This window comes from Falco biarmicus, chromosome 3 (genome assembly GCF_023638135.1).
Source record: "Falco biarmicus isolate bFalBia1 chromosome 3, bFalBia1.pri, whole genome shotgun sequence".
NCBI classification, from domain to species: Eukaryota; Metazoa; Chordata; class Aves; order Falconiformes; family Falconidae; genus Falco; species Falco biarmicus.
In genome coordinates, this window is record NC_079290.1 from 111,952,794 (window position 1) to 111,967,367 (window position 14,574).

At 46.2% G+C, this 14,574-nt stretch overlaps 1 protein-coding gene across 3 annotated transcripts; it reads right to left on the minus strand.

The window, feature by feature from the left end:
* Positions 1-679: 679 nt before the first annotated feature.
* AGTRAP (angiotensin II receptor associated protein) lies at positions 680-10,544 on the minus strand. 3 transcript variants are annotated; one of them, XM_056330981.1, is made up of 5 exons: positions 10,454-10,544; positions 5,601-5,635; positions 5,262-5,373; positions 4,450-4,648; positions 680-2,288 (listed from the first exon to the last, which is right to left on the minus strand). In XM_056330981.1, exons 1-5 carry the CDS (start codon positions 10,478-10,480, stop codon positions 2,182-2,184), a joined length of 480 nt encoding a protein of 159 aa, XP_056186956.1. In that variant the 5' UTR covers positions 10,481-10,544; the 3' UTR covers positions 680-2,181. The 3 variants fall into 3 exon arrangements, with proteins under 3 accessions (XP_056186956.1, XP_056186957.1, XP_056186958.1); XM_056330982.1 differs by having other exon boundaries at positions 5,572-5,635; positions 10,454-10,508; XM_056330983.1 differs by lacking the exons at positions 5,601-5,635; positions 10,454-10,544 and adding an exon at positions 5,469-5,576.
* Positions 10,545-14,574: the final 4,030 nt, after the last annotated feature.

A 14,574-nucleotide genomic window follows, 5' to 3' on the forward strand; every position in this document is an offset into this window, starting at 1 on the left:
TGGGTGAGGAGACCCAGCCGAAGGCTATGCAGAGCTCCCCGGTGAAGCCAGGCAACCAGCCAGCACAACCAGCTCTGTGAACCCCATGCATCCTGCTAAACCAGGTACTGATCCACGAGCGCGTTGGTGTTTATCCTAAGGACTGCTGAAATACACACTCTCCTCAGAAGCCAGGAGAGGCCCCTTGTTGTTACCGTCACCCCTCAGAGTCACTGCCTGAAATAGGCACCCCTAAGGGACAAATGCCAGCCCTGGCCTTGCTCTGCTCCCCTGAGCTCCCAGGTGCTGAATTCTCCTTAGAAAAGCTCACAGCAAGTCAGCTAGGTGGGCATTTCGTAATGGAGAGCAACCAGAAAGGCCTCACTAGATACAATTGTGCAAATACCCAAAAAGCATTAAATTTTAAACAGCTGTTCAGTCTGTGCTTCACAGGTCTAGAGAAGGAAAAACCTGAGCATTTAAATGCATTATTCGGGGATCTATAGTGTCACTGTACAGTTCTGAAGAGCTGAAAAAAACATGAATACAAAGGCCTGCTCTGCAACTCCACAGGCTCCAGAAATTTCTGCCTACCTATTCTTCCTTCCTCCCCATCTGACCATGAGAGCTGACTGATTCCTATTCCTGTGCTCTATTGCATGGCAGCCTGCAAAATGAATGCACAACACTCACCTCAGGAAAGCAAACCAGACTGTTGCACTTGTATGGCATTTACCATGTGTTTGGTCCAAGCATAAATGATGATAGTCCAGGTACAGCAGCAGGTCACTGTAGTGCTTGTGCAGCACAGTGGGGGAAGCATCAAGTTTGTGTTTAAAGTGATCAGACTTGGGAGAAAACTGCTTGGTTTTAAAAATACAAATGGCATGGTTCTAGAGGTTAGAGCAAAGTTAACAGGGCTCTTGGTCACTGCAGGATCAATGCAGCAGCAGGTCTTGTCAAGAAAAATGCAATTGTAGAATAACAGATGTAAACTTTGAAAATTAAACTCCTTCAGAAAAACACAGTTCTTTCTAGCACTAGTATTTCCATTCTGCCAAAGCTGTCATACTCTTTTACTTCTGAAGAAGAATCTTGTTTAAATTTCTTTTTTTTTTTTTTTAATTTTACCTGAAAGCCACAGCAGGGCAGATTTACTGTGCGTAAGATTAGACTTTATAGTTTGTCACGCCTCATGGAGATCACCACTGCGGTGTAAATAAACCCATCTTTTCCTTTCCTCAATCTTCGTTTTACTAGCTCACCTTCCCACCCACATATTTACAAGCAGCATGCTCTACTTGTCTGAGTAAAGCTTAGATGTAGACCTTCCCCCATAACAACTCTCCCAGACTGCCTGCCAGTCCCAAACCCTCAGGAATACCTACATTTTCAAATAAGACAGGTGACCAGTAGAAGTTTTTCTAACACAGAAAAACTGTGTTCCTTTTATATTTTTTTCTTAGAAAAATGTAGTATTTCAAGTTCTGTTAAGATAGTTAAGAATGTTTCAGCTGAAGGCAAAAGGACATTTCAAGGCACAGGATATCTATAACCTACATCCCTCAGCCATTTTAAGTGTCCCGAAGGACATTCAACTTGCATAAAAACATCAGTGAATAAAACCCAAGACTAGATACTGGGAGCACAAGCAGCTCCCTGGCCCAGTAAGAGCATCTTTATACCAACCCCAGCTTTGTGCAAACCACTACAGCTAGCATAGAGAGCTACAGTCATAAATCTTAGTTAAATAACACCATCAAAAACAGCACACAGGAACTCCCAGATGTTTCCTGGAAATATATCTGCATAAAAGCAGGCTAAACCATTGTTTAAGGGCAGTCCATAAGCCTTTCAAAGATAGCTTGTCTGGGAATATTTTGAGTGGTTTCCTTGCAATAGAGAGGATGCATGACACAAGGCTTGGAAGACTGCAGAAGGTGCATCCACTCACGTATACAGAGCGGGAGGGAGGAGAGTGCGGGGATTACAGAGTCACAGTGTTTAACATAACATCTCTTGAGATCTTCTGAACTTACTGCAGCAACCCATCTGCCTATCCTTCAGGGAGGCAAAAGAAATGAAAAGTCAGATCCTCTCCTGTTTGCTCTGTAGCAGGTCTTGCTCCGTAGAACAGACATGGGAAGAGCAGAAGGCTAGACTGGGCAAGGGAAGCATCCATTCCCTGTTGCAGAGGGGGCCTCAGTACGGCTGCTGAGCTGTCTTGCTTGAGTCAGGCCACTGTGGAGGGGCATCCTGCTGATCAATTGGCTCATAGGTGCTGCGATCCTGGCCTGCACAGGTGACACCTGAATGGAGACGGAAAAGAAGATTGGGGAAAAAACAAAAGCGCAAGAACTGAATCCTCTAAAAGAAACAACAGCTCCGACCATACCACATTAGCTGCTCTACCAGCTCTCCAGTACCTGTGTTTTGTGATCCTCACTACACAGGCAGGAGGTAAGAAAACTCACCCTTCCAACAAAGGCAAAATAACAGATGCATTTGAACATGCCTCTTCATTCCCTGAGAACTGCTCTCTTAGTAGCCACATGGCTGTGTGAGAGCAAGACCCACAATACTACATAGCAGCATAACAGGCTCCTGTAATAGCATATTTAGCATATTTCAGCAAGATCAAATTTATGAGATGTAGTGGAAAAATGAACAGACAAAACCATGGCTAGCTGACAGCATAGGTGCAAGAGCATGATTCATCCATGAACCACTCTTCCCAACAACGCAGCTATGCCTCAAGTGTGCCACACCACGGCACTTGATTTGAATCCAGCAGTGCTCCCAATTGAACAATTTGCCTGTGGTACAAGACTGGTACTAAACTGTGTTACTGTCCAGGGGATGATCAGGGAAAGAAGAGACAGGCAGGGAATGTGCATGGACACCTCTGCATCTACAGGCCAGGCGTCTGCCATGGCTAGAAAGCAATCTGAATCAAAGGTGGGCACCAAATCATATGAGAGGCTTGGTCCAAGCAGCAAAGATGCTACCAAAAAGGCGTTTTATGGGGAAAGAAAATGAGACAGAGAAGACCAGGAAAAATGCAACATTTAGGTTCAGAAGGATAATGCCAGGGCAGAAAAATGAGCAAGGAAATTTGTCAACCACATTCAACACAACGGCAGCACAGTTTGTACTGAAAATCTTGTGAGAAAGACAGTTCAGGAGAGGATATGCAACTACAAAGTGTCTGAATTCCAACCTGTGCCTAAGAGGACACTCTCAGACAGTATCATGCCTGTGTTGGGATAGTGTGGTTGAAAGGGAGTGCTCCCAAACTCCAAGCAAGGGGATGAACTCCACAACGATACCTACACTTTCCATGGGATACAAATGTCAAATTCCACTTACAAGCACAGTGAGCAGCTAATAAAAATTGGCACAACTATGGCAAGGCACTGCATTTAACTCACAGACATCCTGACCCAGTTAAGACTGATCTGTCAGGCATTTGCACAAGCACTGATGGAGAAGACATGCACATTCCACTAGCAGAGATGCACACAGCACATAGCAGCCCAAGCCATGGTTTCCTTCCATGGCCTCTCAGCCTCTCCTCCTCTTCAGGTATCTGCCTTTTTTCACAGGAAGCGTTATCTTCTTTGCTAGCATCCAAGCAGTGCAAGTGACAGCTTTTAAACACTGTAATGCAGTTATACCATCCATTACCCTTCACAGCCTTCTTAGGAAGGCAAGAAGATAACTGTGCCAGGCTGGTGGGTTTGCCAGCGTGAACTCACACACAGCAAACAGTCCCTGGCAGCTTCTCCAGCATGAACTAGCACCAGGCATGCTTGGCAAAAGTGACTAAGACCCTGAAGATCCAGCCACGGCCCCTTCTCTCCAGCAAGGCTACCACAACCAGAACAAAAATGAGCGCCTCCAGGCAAAGTCCCATGAGGTAAACATCAGTCCCATTTTCCGGGTAAGGAAATGGATGTCCAAAGCAATCAAGGTAGCTAGGACATGGGAGGCCCACAGAAAGCATGGAGTTAGAAATCCAGCTTCTTTCCCTCTCCTGCATAATCTAGCTAGTGGGGATGCTGCCCACCTCCCTCTAGAAGGAGAAGAAAGGGTTGGCAAAGAGAGAAGGATACCCAAAGGCTTCCAACAAGCACACACAAACGCAGGAGGAGGAAGAGAGGAAAAGCCTCTCAGTTATACTAAGAGAGACTGCAGTCTCTCTCACAATACCATTGTGGGCAAAATGGCTGTCAGACAAGGACTCCAGGTCTGCAAGGGAAGAGAGGAAGAACATAAGTTTAAGGCCTAAGACACACCAGAACCACAAAATGGGAGAAAAGACATAAGCAAGAGAGAAAGCAGCACCCTCCCTGGAAAGGGAGGCAGAACCCAGATGCGCAGAGCTTAGGCTGAAGGGTCCAAAGTGCAAGGTGGTCTCCCCAACACCAGAGCAGGTGGCCCACGCTGACGTGGGAGCAAGCATCCTACCTATGTTAAAGGTGTACTCTCCTCCACGCTCCCGATACATTCGATACACCAAACAGCAGGACACAGGTTTGAGGAGGAGGCTGAAGATGGCCATGCCTATACTGAAACGCTTCGCATCAGTGAGATGGTTGTTTGGAGGGTAGAAGACAGAGATGTGAATGATGTCTGTGAGGACCGTGAGCAGCAGGCCAGTCAGGAACTGGAAACAGAACAGGACATCGACTGAGTACCGACTAACCACTAGGAGTAACAGTTACATAGTCAATTTCCTGAGAGATTTGTGTTCACACAATCATGCCTCTGCCCCAGTATCAAACATTGCTAACCCCCGACACTGCCCCAGGTAGACAGATTCCTAGACAAATGATCCTGTATTTCATGCATTTTCTTCACATCTGTCAGACACCTTGTGATACACTCCAGGATTGTTTATTTTTGCTTGCCAATCTCTTTAATGTTCAGAGAAGGGTTTTATAAAGCCCCTCCAACTCAAGCATATTAAATGCTCTGAGTCCTCTTCTGGAATTACAAGTCACAACAGCAGGTCAAAAAAAAGTAAGAATCAAGCATGCCTCACCTCTGAGAATGAAAATAAGTGATAGCGAAAGCTTCTCACCATGGTTTACAATGCCTATAGATTTATATGCTCTCTTAAAAAAAAAGAAAAAAACACAAAACAATGCAAACAGGGAATACAACTTGCTCACTGTTTATTGGGAACAGCTGAAAATCATCACTGAGTCAAGGGAGCTGTCTCTGCTCTCCACCCTCTCCCTGAGCAGCCTGGTGGAGGCAAATACTCTCACACTCACCATCACGATGGCATCAAGGGAATCTCGCTGCACAATGGCCCAGATCCCCACCGCAAGGACACTGAAATTTCCCCAGGCATAGGAGGCTGGAAACATGTAATTCATGCATCCCCTGCCAAACAAGACAAAAAAATATCCAGCCCACATTCACAGTAAGCCTGCAACAGTTTGTTTGCATTCATCACTGTTCCCATACAAACATCTCACTCTTAGATTTAGGGTCTTCTTGCACACAGACAGGCACAAACAGGGAGTGCTGATTCCCTGAGAACATCCCATTTCCTCGTATCAAAGAATACCCTTTTCTCACCCAGGCCAGGCCAGTCACCAATCACTCACCACACTGTGAGCAGCCAGTGTACCAGAATGATGGCCTATGAAAAAAAAAACAGAGAGGAAGACAGGTCAGCAAGTTGGGAGAACTCTGGAAGGATCAATGTGAAATGCACCATCTTGTTTCAGAGGGACGGTTGGAAGAGTACCCTGGACCCATGAACCAGTGCAGAAAGCTGGCATAGCAACTGGGACAGTGAAGACACAAAACCATTTTTCTTTGCTTCTGTTGCTGAGTATTTCCTGTGGTGCTACACTGTAGTCATTCATTGTTGTTGTCATCTCTGTTGACAGTTGATTCAGGGCCCACTTAGTCTTTTCTAAATGGGTTATTGATTTTGGAACTCCAGAAGAGTTTGTACAGAAAGCCGAGCAATCTGATTCACACTATGCTAGCACAGTTTATACATGACCAATCTGCCATCCCATCACCAAGTCGTCCATGGAAAGTCATGCCTGCAGCTCCCAGAAATTTCACTCCAGTCCTCAGTAAATCCTCCTTTTACCTCCTTCCAGTCTGTTCAGAGCAGTGGTTCAACCTCACTGCAATATTAACAGACGTGGAGGCATCTTCTAGGAATCTGAGAACCCAATCCTGCCATAGTACACAGCTCTTTTCACTCCCAGTGAAGCCACCAGGGCCCAAATGCTGGCAGTGCCCTAAGTAGCAATAAAATAATGCTGTCACAGATTCCATACTTTGCAAATGTTCTTAATGGTTATGATCCTTGTGCTCAAGGGGACACAAAGCAAGAAGGAAGCATCTTACTGTAATGAGTGACACAAAGATTCTCTTCACCAGCACCTGACATTTCTGTAACCATGGAGACATACTCTACATGTTTGTTAAGACAGCAAATAGGAACAGAATATACAACTTCAGTCTTTTTCTGTACCTATATCCATGCACTCACTTGTTTTTGAGCCTTCTGGCCAATCACAACAAAGGGAGATCACTCATTCACTTTTTAAACATTTGTGAAGAGAACAACATGGAAGACAGGCTCTACTAGCAGCCTCATAAAAGAAAGGCTGAAGCCTGGACATATCAGAGGATCCACAGGAAGCTATGACTACACACCACCAAAATTCCCCTGAAGCACTCCTGCCACATACTCTGTCCTGCTCCCCACCCCCCCCCCAAAAAAAAAAAGGGTGGGTGGGAAGAGTGACTAGCAAAATGCTAAATTACTTAGTGGACACAGGAAAGCTGTATGCAGATAGGAGCATTAAGACACTAAAAAAAATTAAATAATTAAGATCTACTGACATCCTGCTGTATTCATTGACTTGAAACATCTATCCATGCTGTAATTTAATACAAAACTAGTTCCTCTATGAAGTTGTGACATGAGTGAAGCACAGCCAGGAAATCAACAGGAGTGACACATCTGCTCGTACTAGGAGTGTGAGCAGTGTCTCATACTGCTCTGCCAAGATACCACAATGTAGATGTCTCATGATAAGACAGAGCTCTTGCTTCACTGCAGTACCCTAGTGCATCTGCTGAGCATTCACTGAGTAGCCTAGACTTTGCTGTAACTTCAAACACGGTTTAAACAGATTTTTATTAATGATTTTTTTTAATTGTTCATGAAAGCCTACAAAATGCTTCACCCCCACCCCCTGCTTTCCCTTCTCCCAAACTGTACCACAGAGACCAGGCAGAAACTGCTAATCAGTAAAATACAAGATGTTCTTGGATAAGAATGGAGACATGCAAATAGCATTTACTCAAGAGACTAGGACAACATCAGGGAAATTCTTAATTAGGTAGTATTTAATTGCATGCTACATACCCACAAGACCCCTCAAGGCTCACCAGTTAACATAATTAGGCAGGGTAGCTTTTTTTTTTTTTTTAAAGCTGTCTAGATCAATATTGCATTTATTAAATTAAGAAAACTGCTCAGCCATCGGCATAAAGTCAGGTAAACTAGGGCTGACAGTATGCGGGACCGCTGAAATAAAAACAAGGTGTGTTCCCTTCCTGGTCACTAGTGCAATACTCCTAGGACTTGAGCCAGTGCTGAGAGCAGAAAATAAGAAAGGTGGGCCCTTTGTCCCCATCCCTTCGGGGCAAAAGGATGACCATGTGATTAAAAGCATCCCATTGGAAACTGCAGAGACCTAAGGGGAATTCCTAGCTCCTCTGCAAATCCCAGCATGTGATGGAACTAATTGCCAAGCATAAAAAGTGCCTTTCTCTAGTCAGGTGGGAAATGCTTTGGAATAGGAACTCACTCCTTTAAACACACTTCAAAACAGAACCTAGCACAAGGTTGAATTTTGACCAAGTTAAAAATTAGCTGGTTCCAAATTACAATTATTTTCTTATAGTATCTAACTTCTTATTTTACTTACTTTTTTTTTTTGAGAGAGAGCAAGTTCATCTACTCTGTGAGTGACATATTCACCTGAGGATATACTACCTGAAATACAGATGTGAGTAGTCACCTGTGAGTGAGCTACCTGTAAGGATGCTCCTTATTATTGTAACAGAGTGATAATGAGAGTGGTTAGGCAGTGGAACAAGCTATCCAGTGGGGTTGTCATGGCTCTATCCTCACAGATTTTTAAGTCAGCTGAATTTTGAGTTGAGCTATTTGATCTAACTTTGAAGTCAGCTTTGCTTTGAGCAGGAGGTTGGGCTAGATGACATACAGAGGTCTCTTTTAGTCTGAATTATTCTATGATTCTATGACCTAGCATTTAAAAGTGCCCAAGCACAAAATGTACATTTTCAGGCAGGTGGATTGTAGGGCATTGTGTCCAGGCTTGATCAAACTCAAACTCTGTATATCGAGGCTCTGCATAGTTATTACAATAATCATAGGTGTCAAGCATTCGCTGTAAAAATATGGCTATGATGCTTCCCACATGCTTTGCTGAGCATTACTATTAGAGCTGAGCCAGTAAATGCTGTTTCATGAGCATGTTCCTCATCCGCTCTAGGGCAAAGCCTGCTACATTAATTTTATAGCTCTGCAAGTAGCTTAAAGAGAGACCTCAAGGCTAAGACATTGCTATGTTCTGGCACAAATACAGCTCAGTCATGCAGTTTTCTTGGAGCTACTTCTATCACGAGGCTCATCTTTCTAATCTCACAGAAACTGTAAACAGATCACGCCAATGAATAGCAGTACTGTGCGTTACTTCCAGTCCCCTTCTGAATAAGAATCTTTCTCACCTTTGCAATAGGCTTCAGGGAAGCAGGTCCTAACTCGGGAACAGTACAAAGATGCAGGTACAATTATTAACTACCCATTCCCCAGCTCTTCAGCCCCACAGCAGTACCAGCAGACTCGACAACAGGGCATTTCTAAATCCTGAAAACAGTTTGCCCAGGACAAACTCACTCTCATCTAGTAAAAGATTTGGGAATGGTTGTCTGGAACCAGAGAAGAAAGGCAGTATTTTAATTGTGTTGTCACAGTGACTCATTTGTTCAAGAAGCCTGTGTTTTTCAGCTCCCCTATCTCCATCTCCCGTGGCAGAACATGTATTTCATGTTAGTAAACTTTTTAATTAAATGTCATTTTTCACTACTGTTTTAGCACAAGGGAACAAAAGAAAAATCAAACCAAGATAAAAAACAAAGCAGATGGCAAGATCTTTTTATCTTCCTAGTGGCCTGGGAATAACACAGTAGTTCAAGCTCATCAGAACTAAGTATCAGCTAGTTTCCAGAATACGATATAATCCACATGCCAGGCCTTGAAAAACCCATTTGCTTACTTGTCTCTGACAAGGGAAGTTGCTTTTCTTGGTGAACTAGCAAGAGGGGCAAGTCATGATTACATGAAGGCCAAGCTTTTATTTAGCACAGCCACATGAAAGCCTGCCTGTGCAAAGCTGAATTCGTAAAAGTAGCCAAGATGATAGTATCCTCCCACCCAACCTGTAGGCAGCCTGCTCCAAGGCCACTGCTCACAGCTTTATGAATCAACAGCAGAAGAAAACTGAGGTGATCAGTGATGCTCTCATTCTCCAGGCAAAGTTTTAATCAAAGAAAGCGCCTAACACTTGCCGCACCAAGCAAGATACGCAGCATAGCAAAGCTGGAAAAAGGCACCCCTATCTAGAAAGCTCAGAGTTCTGAGAATATAATAGGAGAAAAATAAAAGAGGAAAATTTCACCTGTCTGTATCAGCTAAGTCTTTAATACCAAATATCAAAAGCAAAAAAGTTATTTTAATGTCCTCCAGCTTGTCTGCAAGGATATGCTGCTTCCCAAAGTGAAAAGCATAACATAACTGTGTTATGCTAAGTCCCTTATTTGCCATTTCTCTGGTTACCAGACGCTCACGAAAATTTTCCGGTGTCCCTCAAATGCCGCTCGCCCCCCCCCGCCCCCGACCGGAGCAGTTTCGGTGTGTAGGCGATAACCCCACGGTAAGCGCGACCGCCTTCCTGGGACACCCGTCCCGAGAAGCCCAGCCCTGCCCGCTCGGGGCTCACCCCGTGCCTGCCCGGGCCCGCTCGGGCCGGCTGAGCGAGGAGCCCCGGGGCCCCCAGCCCAGCCTCCGGCCGCCCCAGCCGCGACCCTGCGGTAAGCGAGCGCCGGGAGCCGCCGCCCGCCCGCCCGGGGGACCAGGAGCTTTGGCACCGTTCGTCCCTGCGATGAACACGGCTTGGCCCCGCCGGCACGGGAGGCCAGGCCAGGCCGGGGAGGAGGGCTGCCGCCCCCGCGGGCCGCCGGCCGAGCCCCCGCAGCCCCTCCGCCGCTCCCGGCGGAGCCCCGGCCCCGCCGCCGGCGGCTGCCGCCTCCGAGCCCGAGCAGGCGGGCGGCCGCGGGGCAGCCGGTGGCCCCTCCTGGCCGGGGGAAGGCGGGAGCGGCCCGGCCCCGCGGCCCCTACCTTCAGGCTGACGGCGGGCAGCTCCATGGCGGCGGGGCCGCCTCACGTGGGGCCGGGCCGGGCCCCGCCGCCGCCACGGGCCGCCCAGGGGAGGGAGGAGCCGGGGCACCGCCCGGCCCCGCGCCGGCAGGGAGGTGGGCGGCGGGGTCCCTGCCCCGGCCCGTGCCCAGGGCCGCGGCAGCGGGGGCGCGGCGGGGCAGGCGGCCGGAGCTCGGGGCCGCTTGGGCTGGGAGCCCCAGGGCCGCCGTGCGTCGCACCGCGCCCGTTGCCGACACGGACGGGCCCCACGAGGGGAACGGTGTGTCTGGAGCAGGCTGCTGCCTCCAAACGTGCAGCCGAACGTTTCTCCCAGCTGCTCACACCCATCGTGCAGCTGAGGGAAGGGCTGAGTTACCCTGTGGCTGCACTCGGTGTCCGGGAGGGCTAATGCGTGTACAGGACTTAGCGGCTTTGGTGGGGGAAGAGAGAGCTTTTGTGGACACACCAGTGACAAAAATGCGAGGAGTGACAAAGAGACTCTCGGTAAAAAGCAAGGTGTTTGCTGTGCTCAGCTGTGTCATGCCATAACCAAGCCAAGCTGAGGTCAGTCGTTGGGGCTGAGCACTGGAGTCTCCAGCCATGTAGCTAGAATGGCTGGCAAGTACTTGGTTGCTTCCTTTGGCCCTAGATTTTTCCCTACAGCTAGATGACTGAACTTTTTGCTTAAAAGCCTGGTACAAATCATGAGTTCTTCATTTCTCATTCTGAAAGAAAGCTTGTCCCATTTTCAAGCTAGGGAAGTTGATAAGTGATCAACCTGACCCCGCACAGTGCTGCTGTAACTTATCATTTCCTGCCCAGTTGACGATAGCAGTCTTCTCCCCAAGTATGGCAAATTAACTAACAGAATCAAGAAGTCAGGATGACACCTGACAAACCCTCCCTTGCTTGCCCAATGTATCCTCTACTTGTCTGCAGTGTGAGACTACAGTGTTTTACTGGGTCAGTTGCTTTCTTGACATCATTTATTCTTACCGAAAAGATGGGACCTCTAAGGAATGAGCAAGGAATCAGAAGTTCATTGCAGAAGCTGAATGTGGAAATGTATGAGTCATCCTTCAATCTCATTTCCAGTTCAAGCAGTGCAAGGTTATGCATGAAAATTGCGCAGTGTTGAACCAACACTCAAGACATTCTCAGACAAGCCACAAATGTAGTCCTTGCTAGCCTGTCCTTCACTGCACCCTGAGTGCTATTGACTGCTAGTATGCAGCACGCTTGAAAATCTCCCAAGGCAAAGTATTAAATGTCCAAATGCAACAACCTAGAAAATGCTAAACAGAGGAAGCTGTAGAACAAAACTGACTGGGTTGCATAGTTCAGAACAGCAGTAAAAAAAAAAAGAAAAAGGCTGTGAAAGTCCCCCCTCGGAATCTCTGAATGTGCCACTTTAACAGATGAAAGATTGAAATATAAGTCACCTATTGCCACATGACACATCAGATGAGACTTCATTTCCATTTCTGTGTCTTGCAGAGAAGCATGGCTTCTATTCACAGAAGTAGTGGCATCAGATGGGATCAATGGTTAGTGGTCCCAGTAATGTCAAGGACTGGATTTTACCCTAAAAGAAGATGTAACACCGAGGGTGGAGGGAAAGATAAAGAGAGACTTTGAAAAGCCATATTGCTGGCTCACTGTTTGGGTGCAAAGTGCAACAGGGATGCCCTTCTGCCAGGATAGGTATCTATCAAAGGAGAACTGTTTGTTATAAAGACAAATTCCACTGTCCCAGTTTAAGTATGAGCACTGCTTGGATGCAGCAGTATGTGGGCGTCTTTGCTCCTTTCAGCGTTCTCACTCAGAGTGAGACAAAGTCTCATTATCATTTATGCAGCATGAGCCATAATTTGGATTGATGTGACTGCTGTTTAATGCAAAGCATTCGTTTCCCCTTGTACAATAAAAGTACTTAATTTTGTTCATCAATGTATTGTGCAATTAATTCAGCCCTGCTTATTATAATCCTGGGCTTGCATGTCATGGACTCAAGGGACTTAGAAATGTCTTAATGATCTCATGGATATGAAAACAGTGAGAGCTATGATAGACATTATGCATTTGCACGTCTCTCACACCTATCTGATCTGGGGGGGGTGGCTCTTTTTTTTTTTTTATCTCTGCTTTGCTTTGCTTGTACCTTGTAAATTGCCTCTCTGTGTAACCTGCTGTCTCTGTTCCCTTCCCTAGGCTTGATAACTCAAAGCAACATAAACATGGTGAGAAAGATAAGCAGCAGCTTAAAGAAGACCTGCAGGGAGAAGCAGACAACCCAGGAGACCAGAAACAGGATACAGAGATTTTTCTGACTAGAAGACTGCTCCAGGTGAGTTCAGCTCACTGCAACTAATATCCAGCAATTAGCTGCTTTATGTCAAATATATCGGTGGTATGTCTTGTGCAGGCTGAGTAAAAACCTAACACACAACTGGCTTCCTTCCTGACAGCATAGAAGTGAGGCTAATAAGGCAAAAATGCTTTCCTTTGCGTTTTCAGGACACGGTACCCTTGGTGGGTAAGGTGATAGCAATTCCATGGGGAAGCAGAAGAGCTAATACAATTCCTCCTGCTGTCTTATCTAGCCCGTGGGGATGGACACAAGCTCACCCCTCACAGTTCTGCCCTTCTCATCCCTCACTTGGGGTATAGTTTGAAGGTAACTAAAAACTGCAGCTGACACCAATGCCTTTGAGTTGTGCTCCTGGCTACGGAGCTGAGAGCAATGAAGGCATCAGCTCAGCACAAATCCATATATTATCAATAGCACCTTTCTGAATAAGCAGTGGGGAAGGGCATAAAGAAGTTGTCCTTGGCTCTACAAACTCCCTTTTAAATCCCAATGGGAAATCAGCAAGCAGAAACATTATTCGGATTGGAGGGGAAACTGAAGGCATTTTGCAATGTCGGAGGGGAGCCTCCTGCAAATTCACTGCAAAACAGTCTATGGCAAGATGATTTGGGGAGTGGAGAGGGTTACATTAATGTGATATCTTGACAAGCGCGCTTGAAAGTAATTTCCAGTCTCAGCAAGGAAGGGCTGCTCCTCTGTTTTTCTAAAAATCTAACTAAAGCTTTGAGATGTAATTGAGGGACTACTCTTCAAGATTCACTGGCACTCTAGAAGGTGAACTGACATACAAGGTTTGTGGGCTACGTATGATAACACTGAACATTCCAAGAAAACAAAAGGCCTCATTTTTCCTGATAAAAAAGATATAAAATGAATGCCTTTTCCTGGCTTTATGTAGCAGAGAGTGACTGGCATGGTGGTATAGCATGGATTTGAAATTGAAGCACTTTCACAGACTGTGGATTGACAACAGGGTGATTACTGGGGGCAGGGGGAGGAGAGAGGGTTTCAATAAAACACCCCCAAGCTAAAATGAATGCAGACTATTACAGACCTGAGACAGAATGATTCCCAAGTGTTTTAATTTGTGCTTCCACTCCTTGTCTCTCTTGCAGTCATCATTTTGGCAACTGCCAGCAACATCCCTGAGATTCGGCAGCATTTGCAGAGCAGGCAGCTGCTGAGATGATTATGTCAAATCAGCACGCTGTCCTTTCTTTTCCATGTCTAATGATTCTCACCCTTGGAGAAATGGTTTAAAATGATGCATAACCCTTGGACTCATTGTGAGGCTGCTAACAGCAGTAGCTGTAGAGCAGGAGTTTGGGTGGGACTCTGTCACTCACCTTTCTTGTATGTATGCCCTACAATTAACTTTAAAAATTATTCCACAGTGCCCTGCTATGGCTGGTTTGGGCCTGATCCAAAGTCCTTTCAAGACAATAGAATATCTTGCAACAGCTCGGGCTTAAGCTCTCCGGGGGCGATAGAGAAGCTGAGCTTGTGTGAATTCTTAATTTGAGTTTCTCAAACAATCAGTTGAGAAGAACATATAAATCAAGACTTGCTTGACATTCGTGTCTCTCTTGTTCAGACCTAATGCCCCCAAAGGCAGAACTGTCACTGACTGCACTGTGACTGGGAGATACTGGGAAGGAAGGGGAAAGTTGCTAAATGTAACCCAGTGATACTATCGCTCTGCAGCTGCTGTCATGCCCTTGAGACAGCACAA

Excerpts from the sequence above, each read along its gene's own strand:
- AGTRAP (XM_056330981.1), bottom strand. The coding sequence starts at position 10,480 with ATGGAGCTGCCCGCCGTCAGCCTGAAG. Across the intron at positions 4,649-5,261 it reads CCCTTGATGCCATCGTGATG|TTCCTGACTGGCCTGCTGCT; the intron begins GTGAGTGTGAGA and ends TTCTGTTTCCAG. Across the intron at positions 2,289-4,449 it reads AGAGTACACCTTTAACATAG|GTGTCACCTGTGCAGGCCAG; the intron begins GTAGGATGCTTG and ends GTCTCCATTCAG.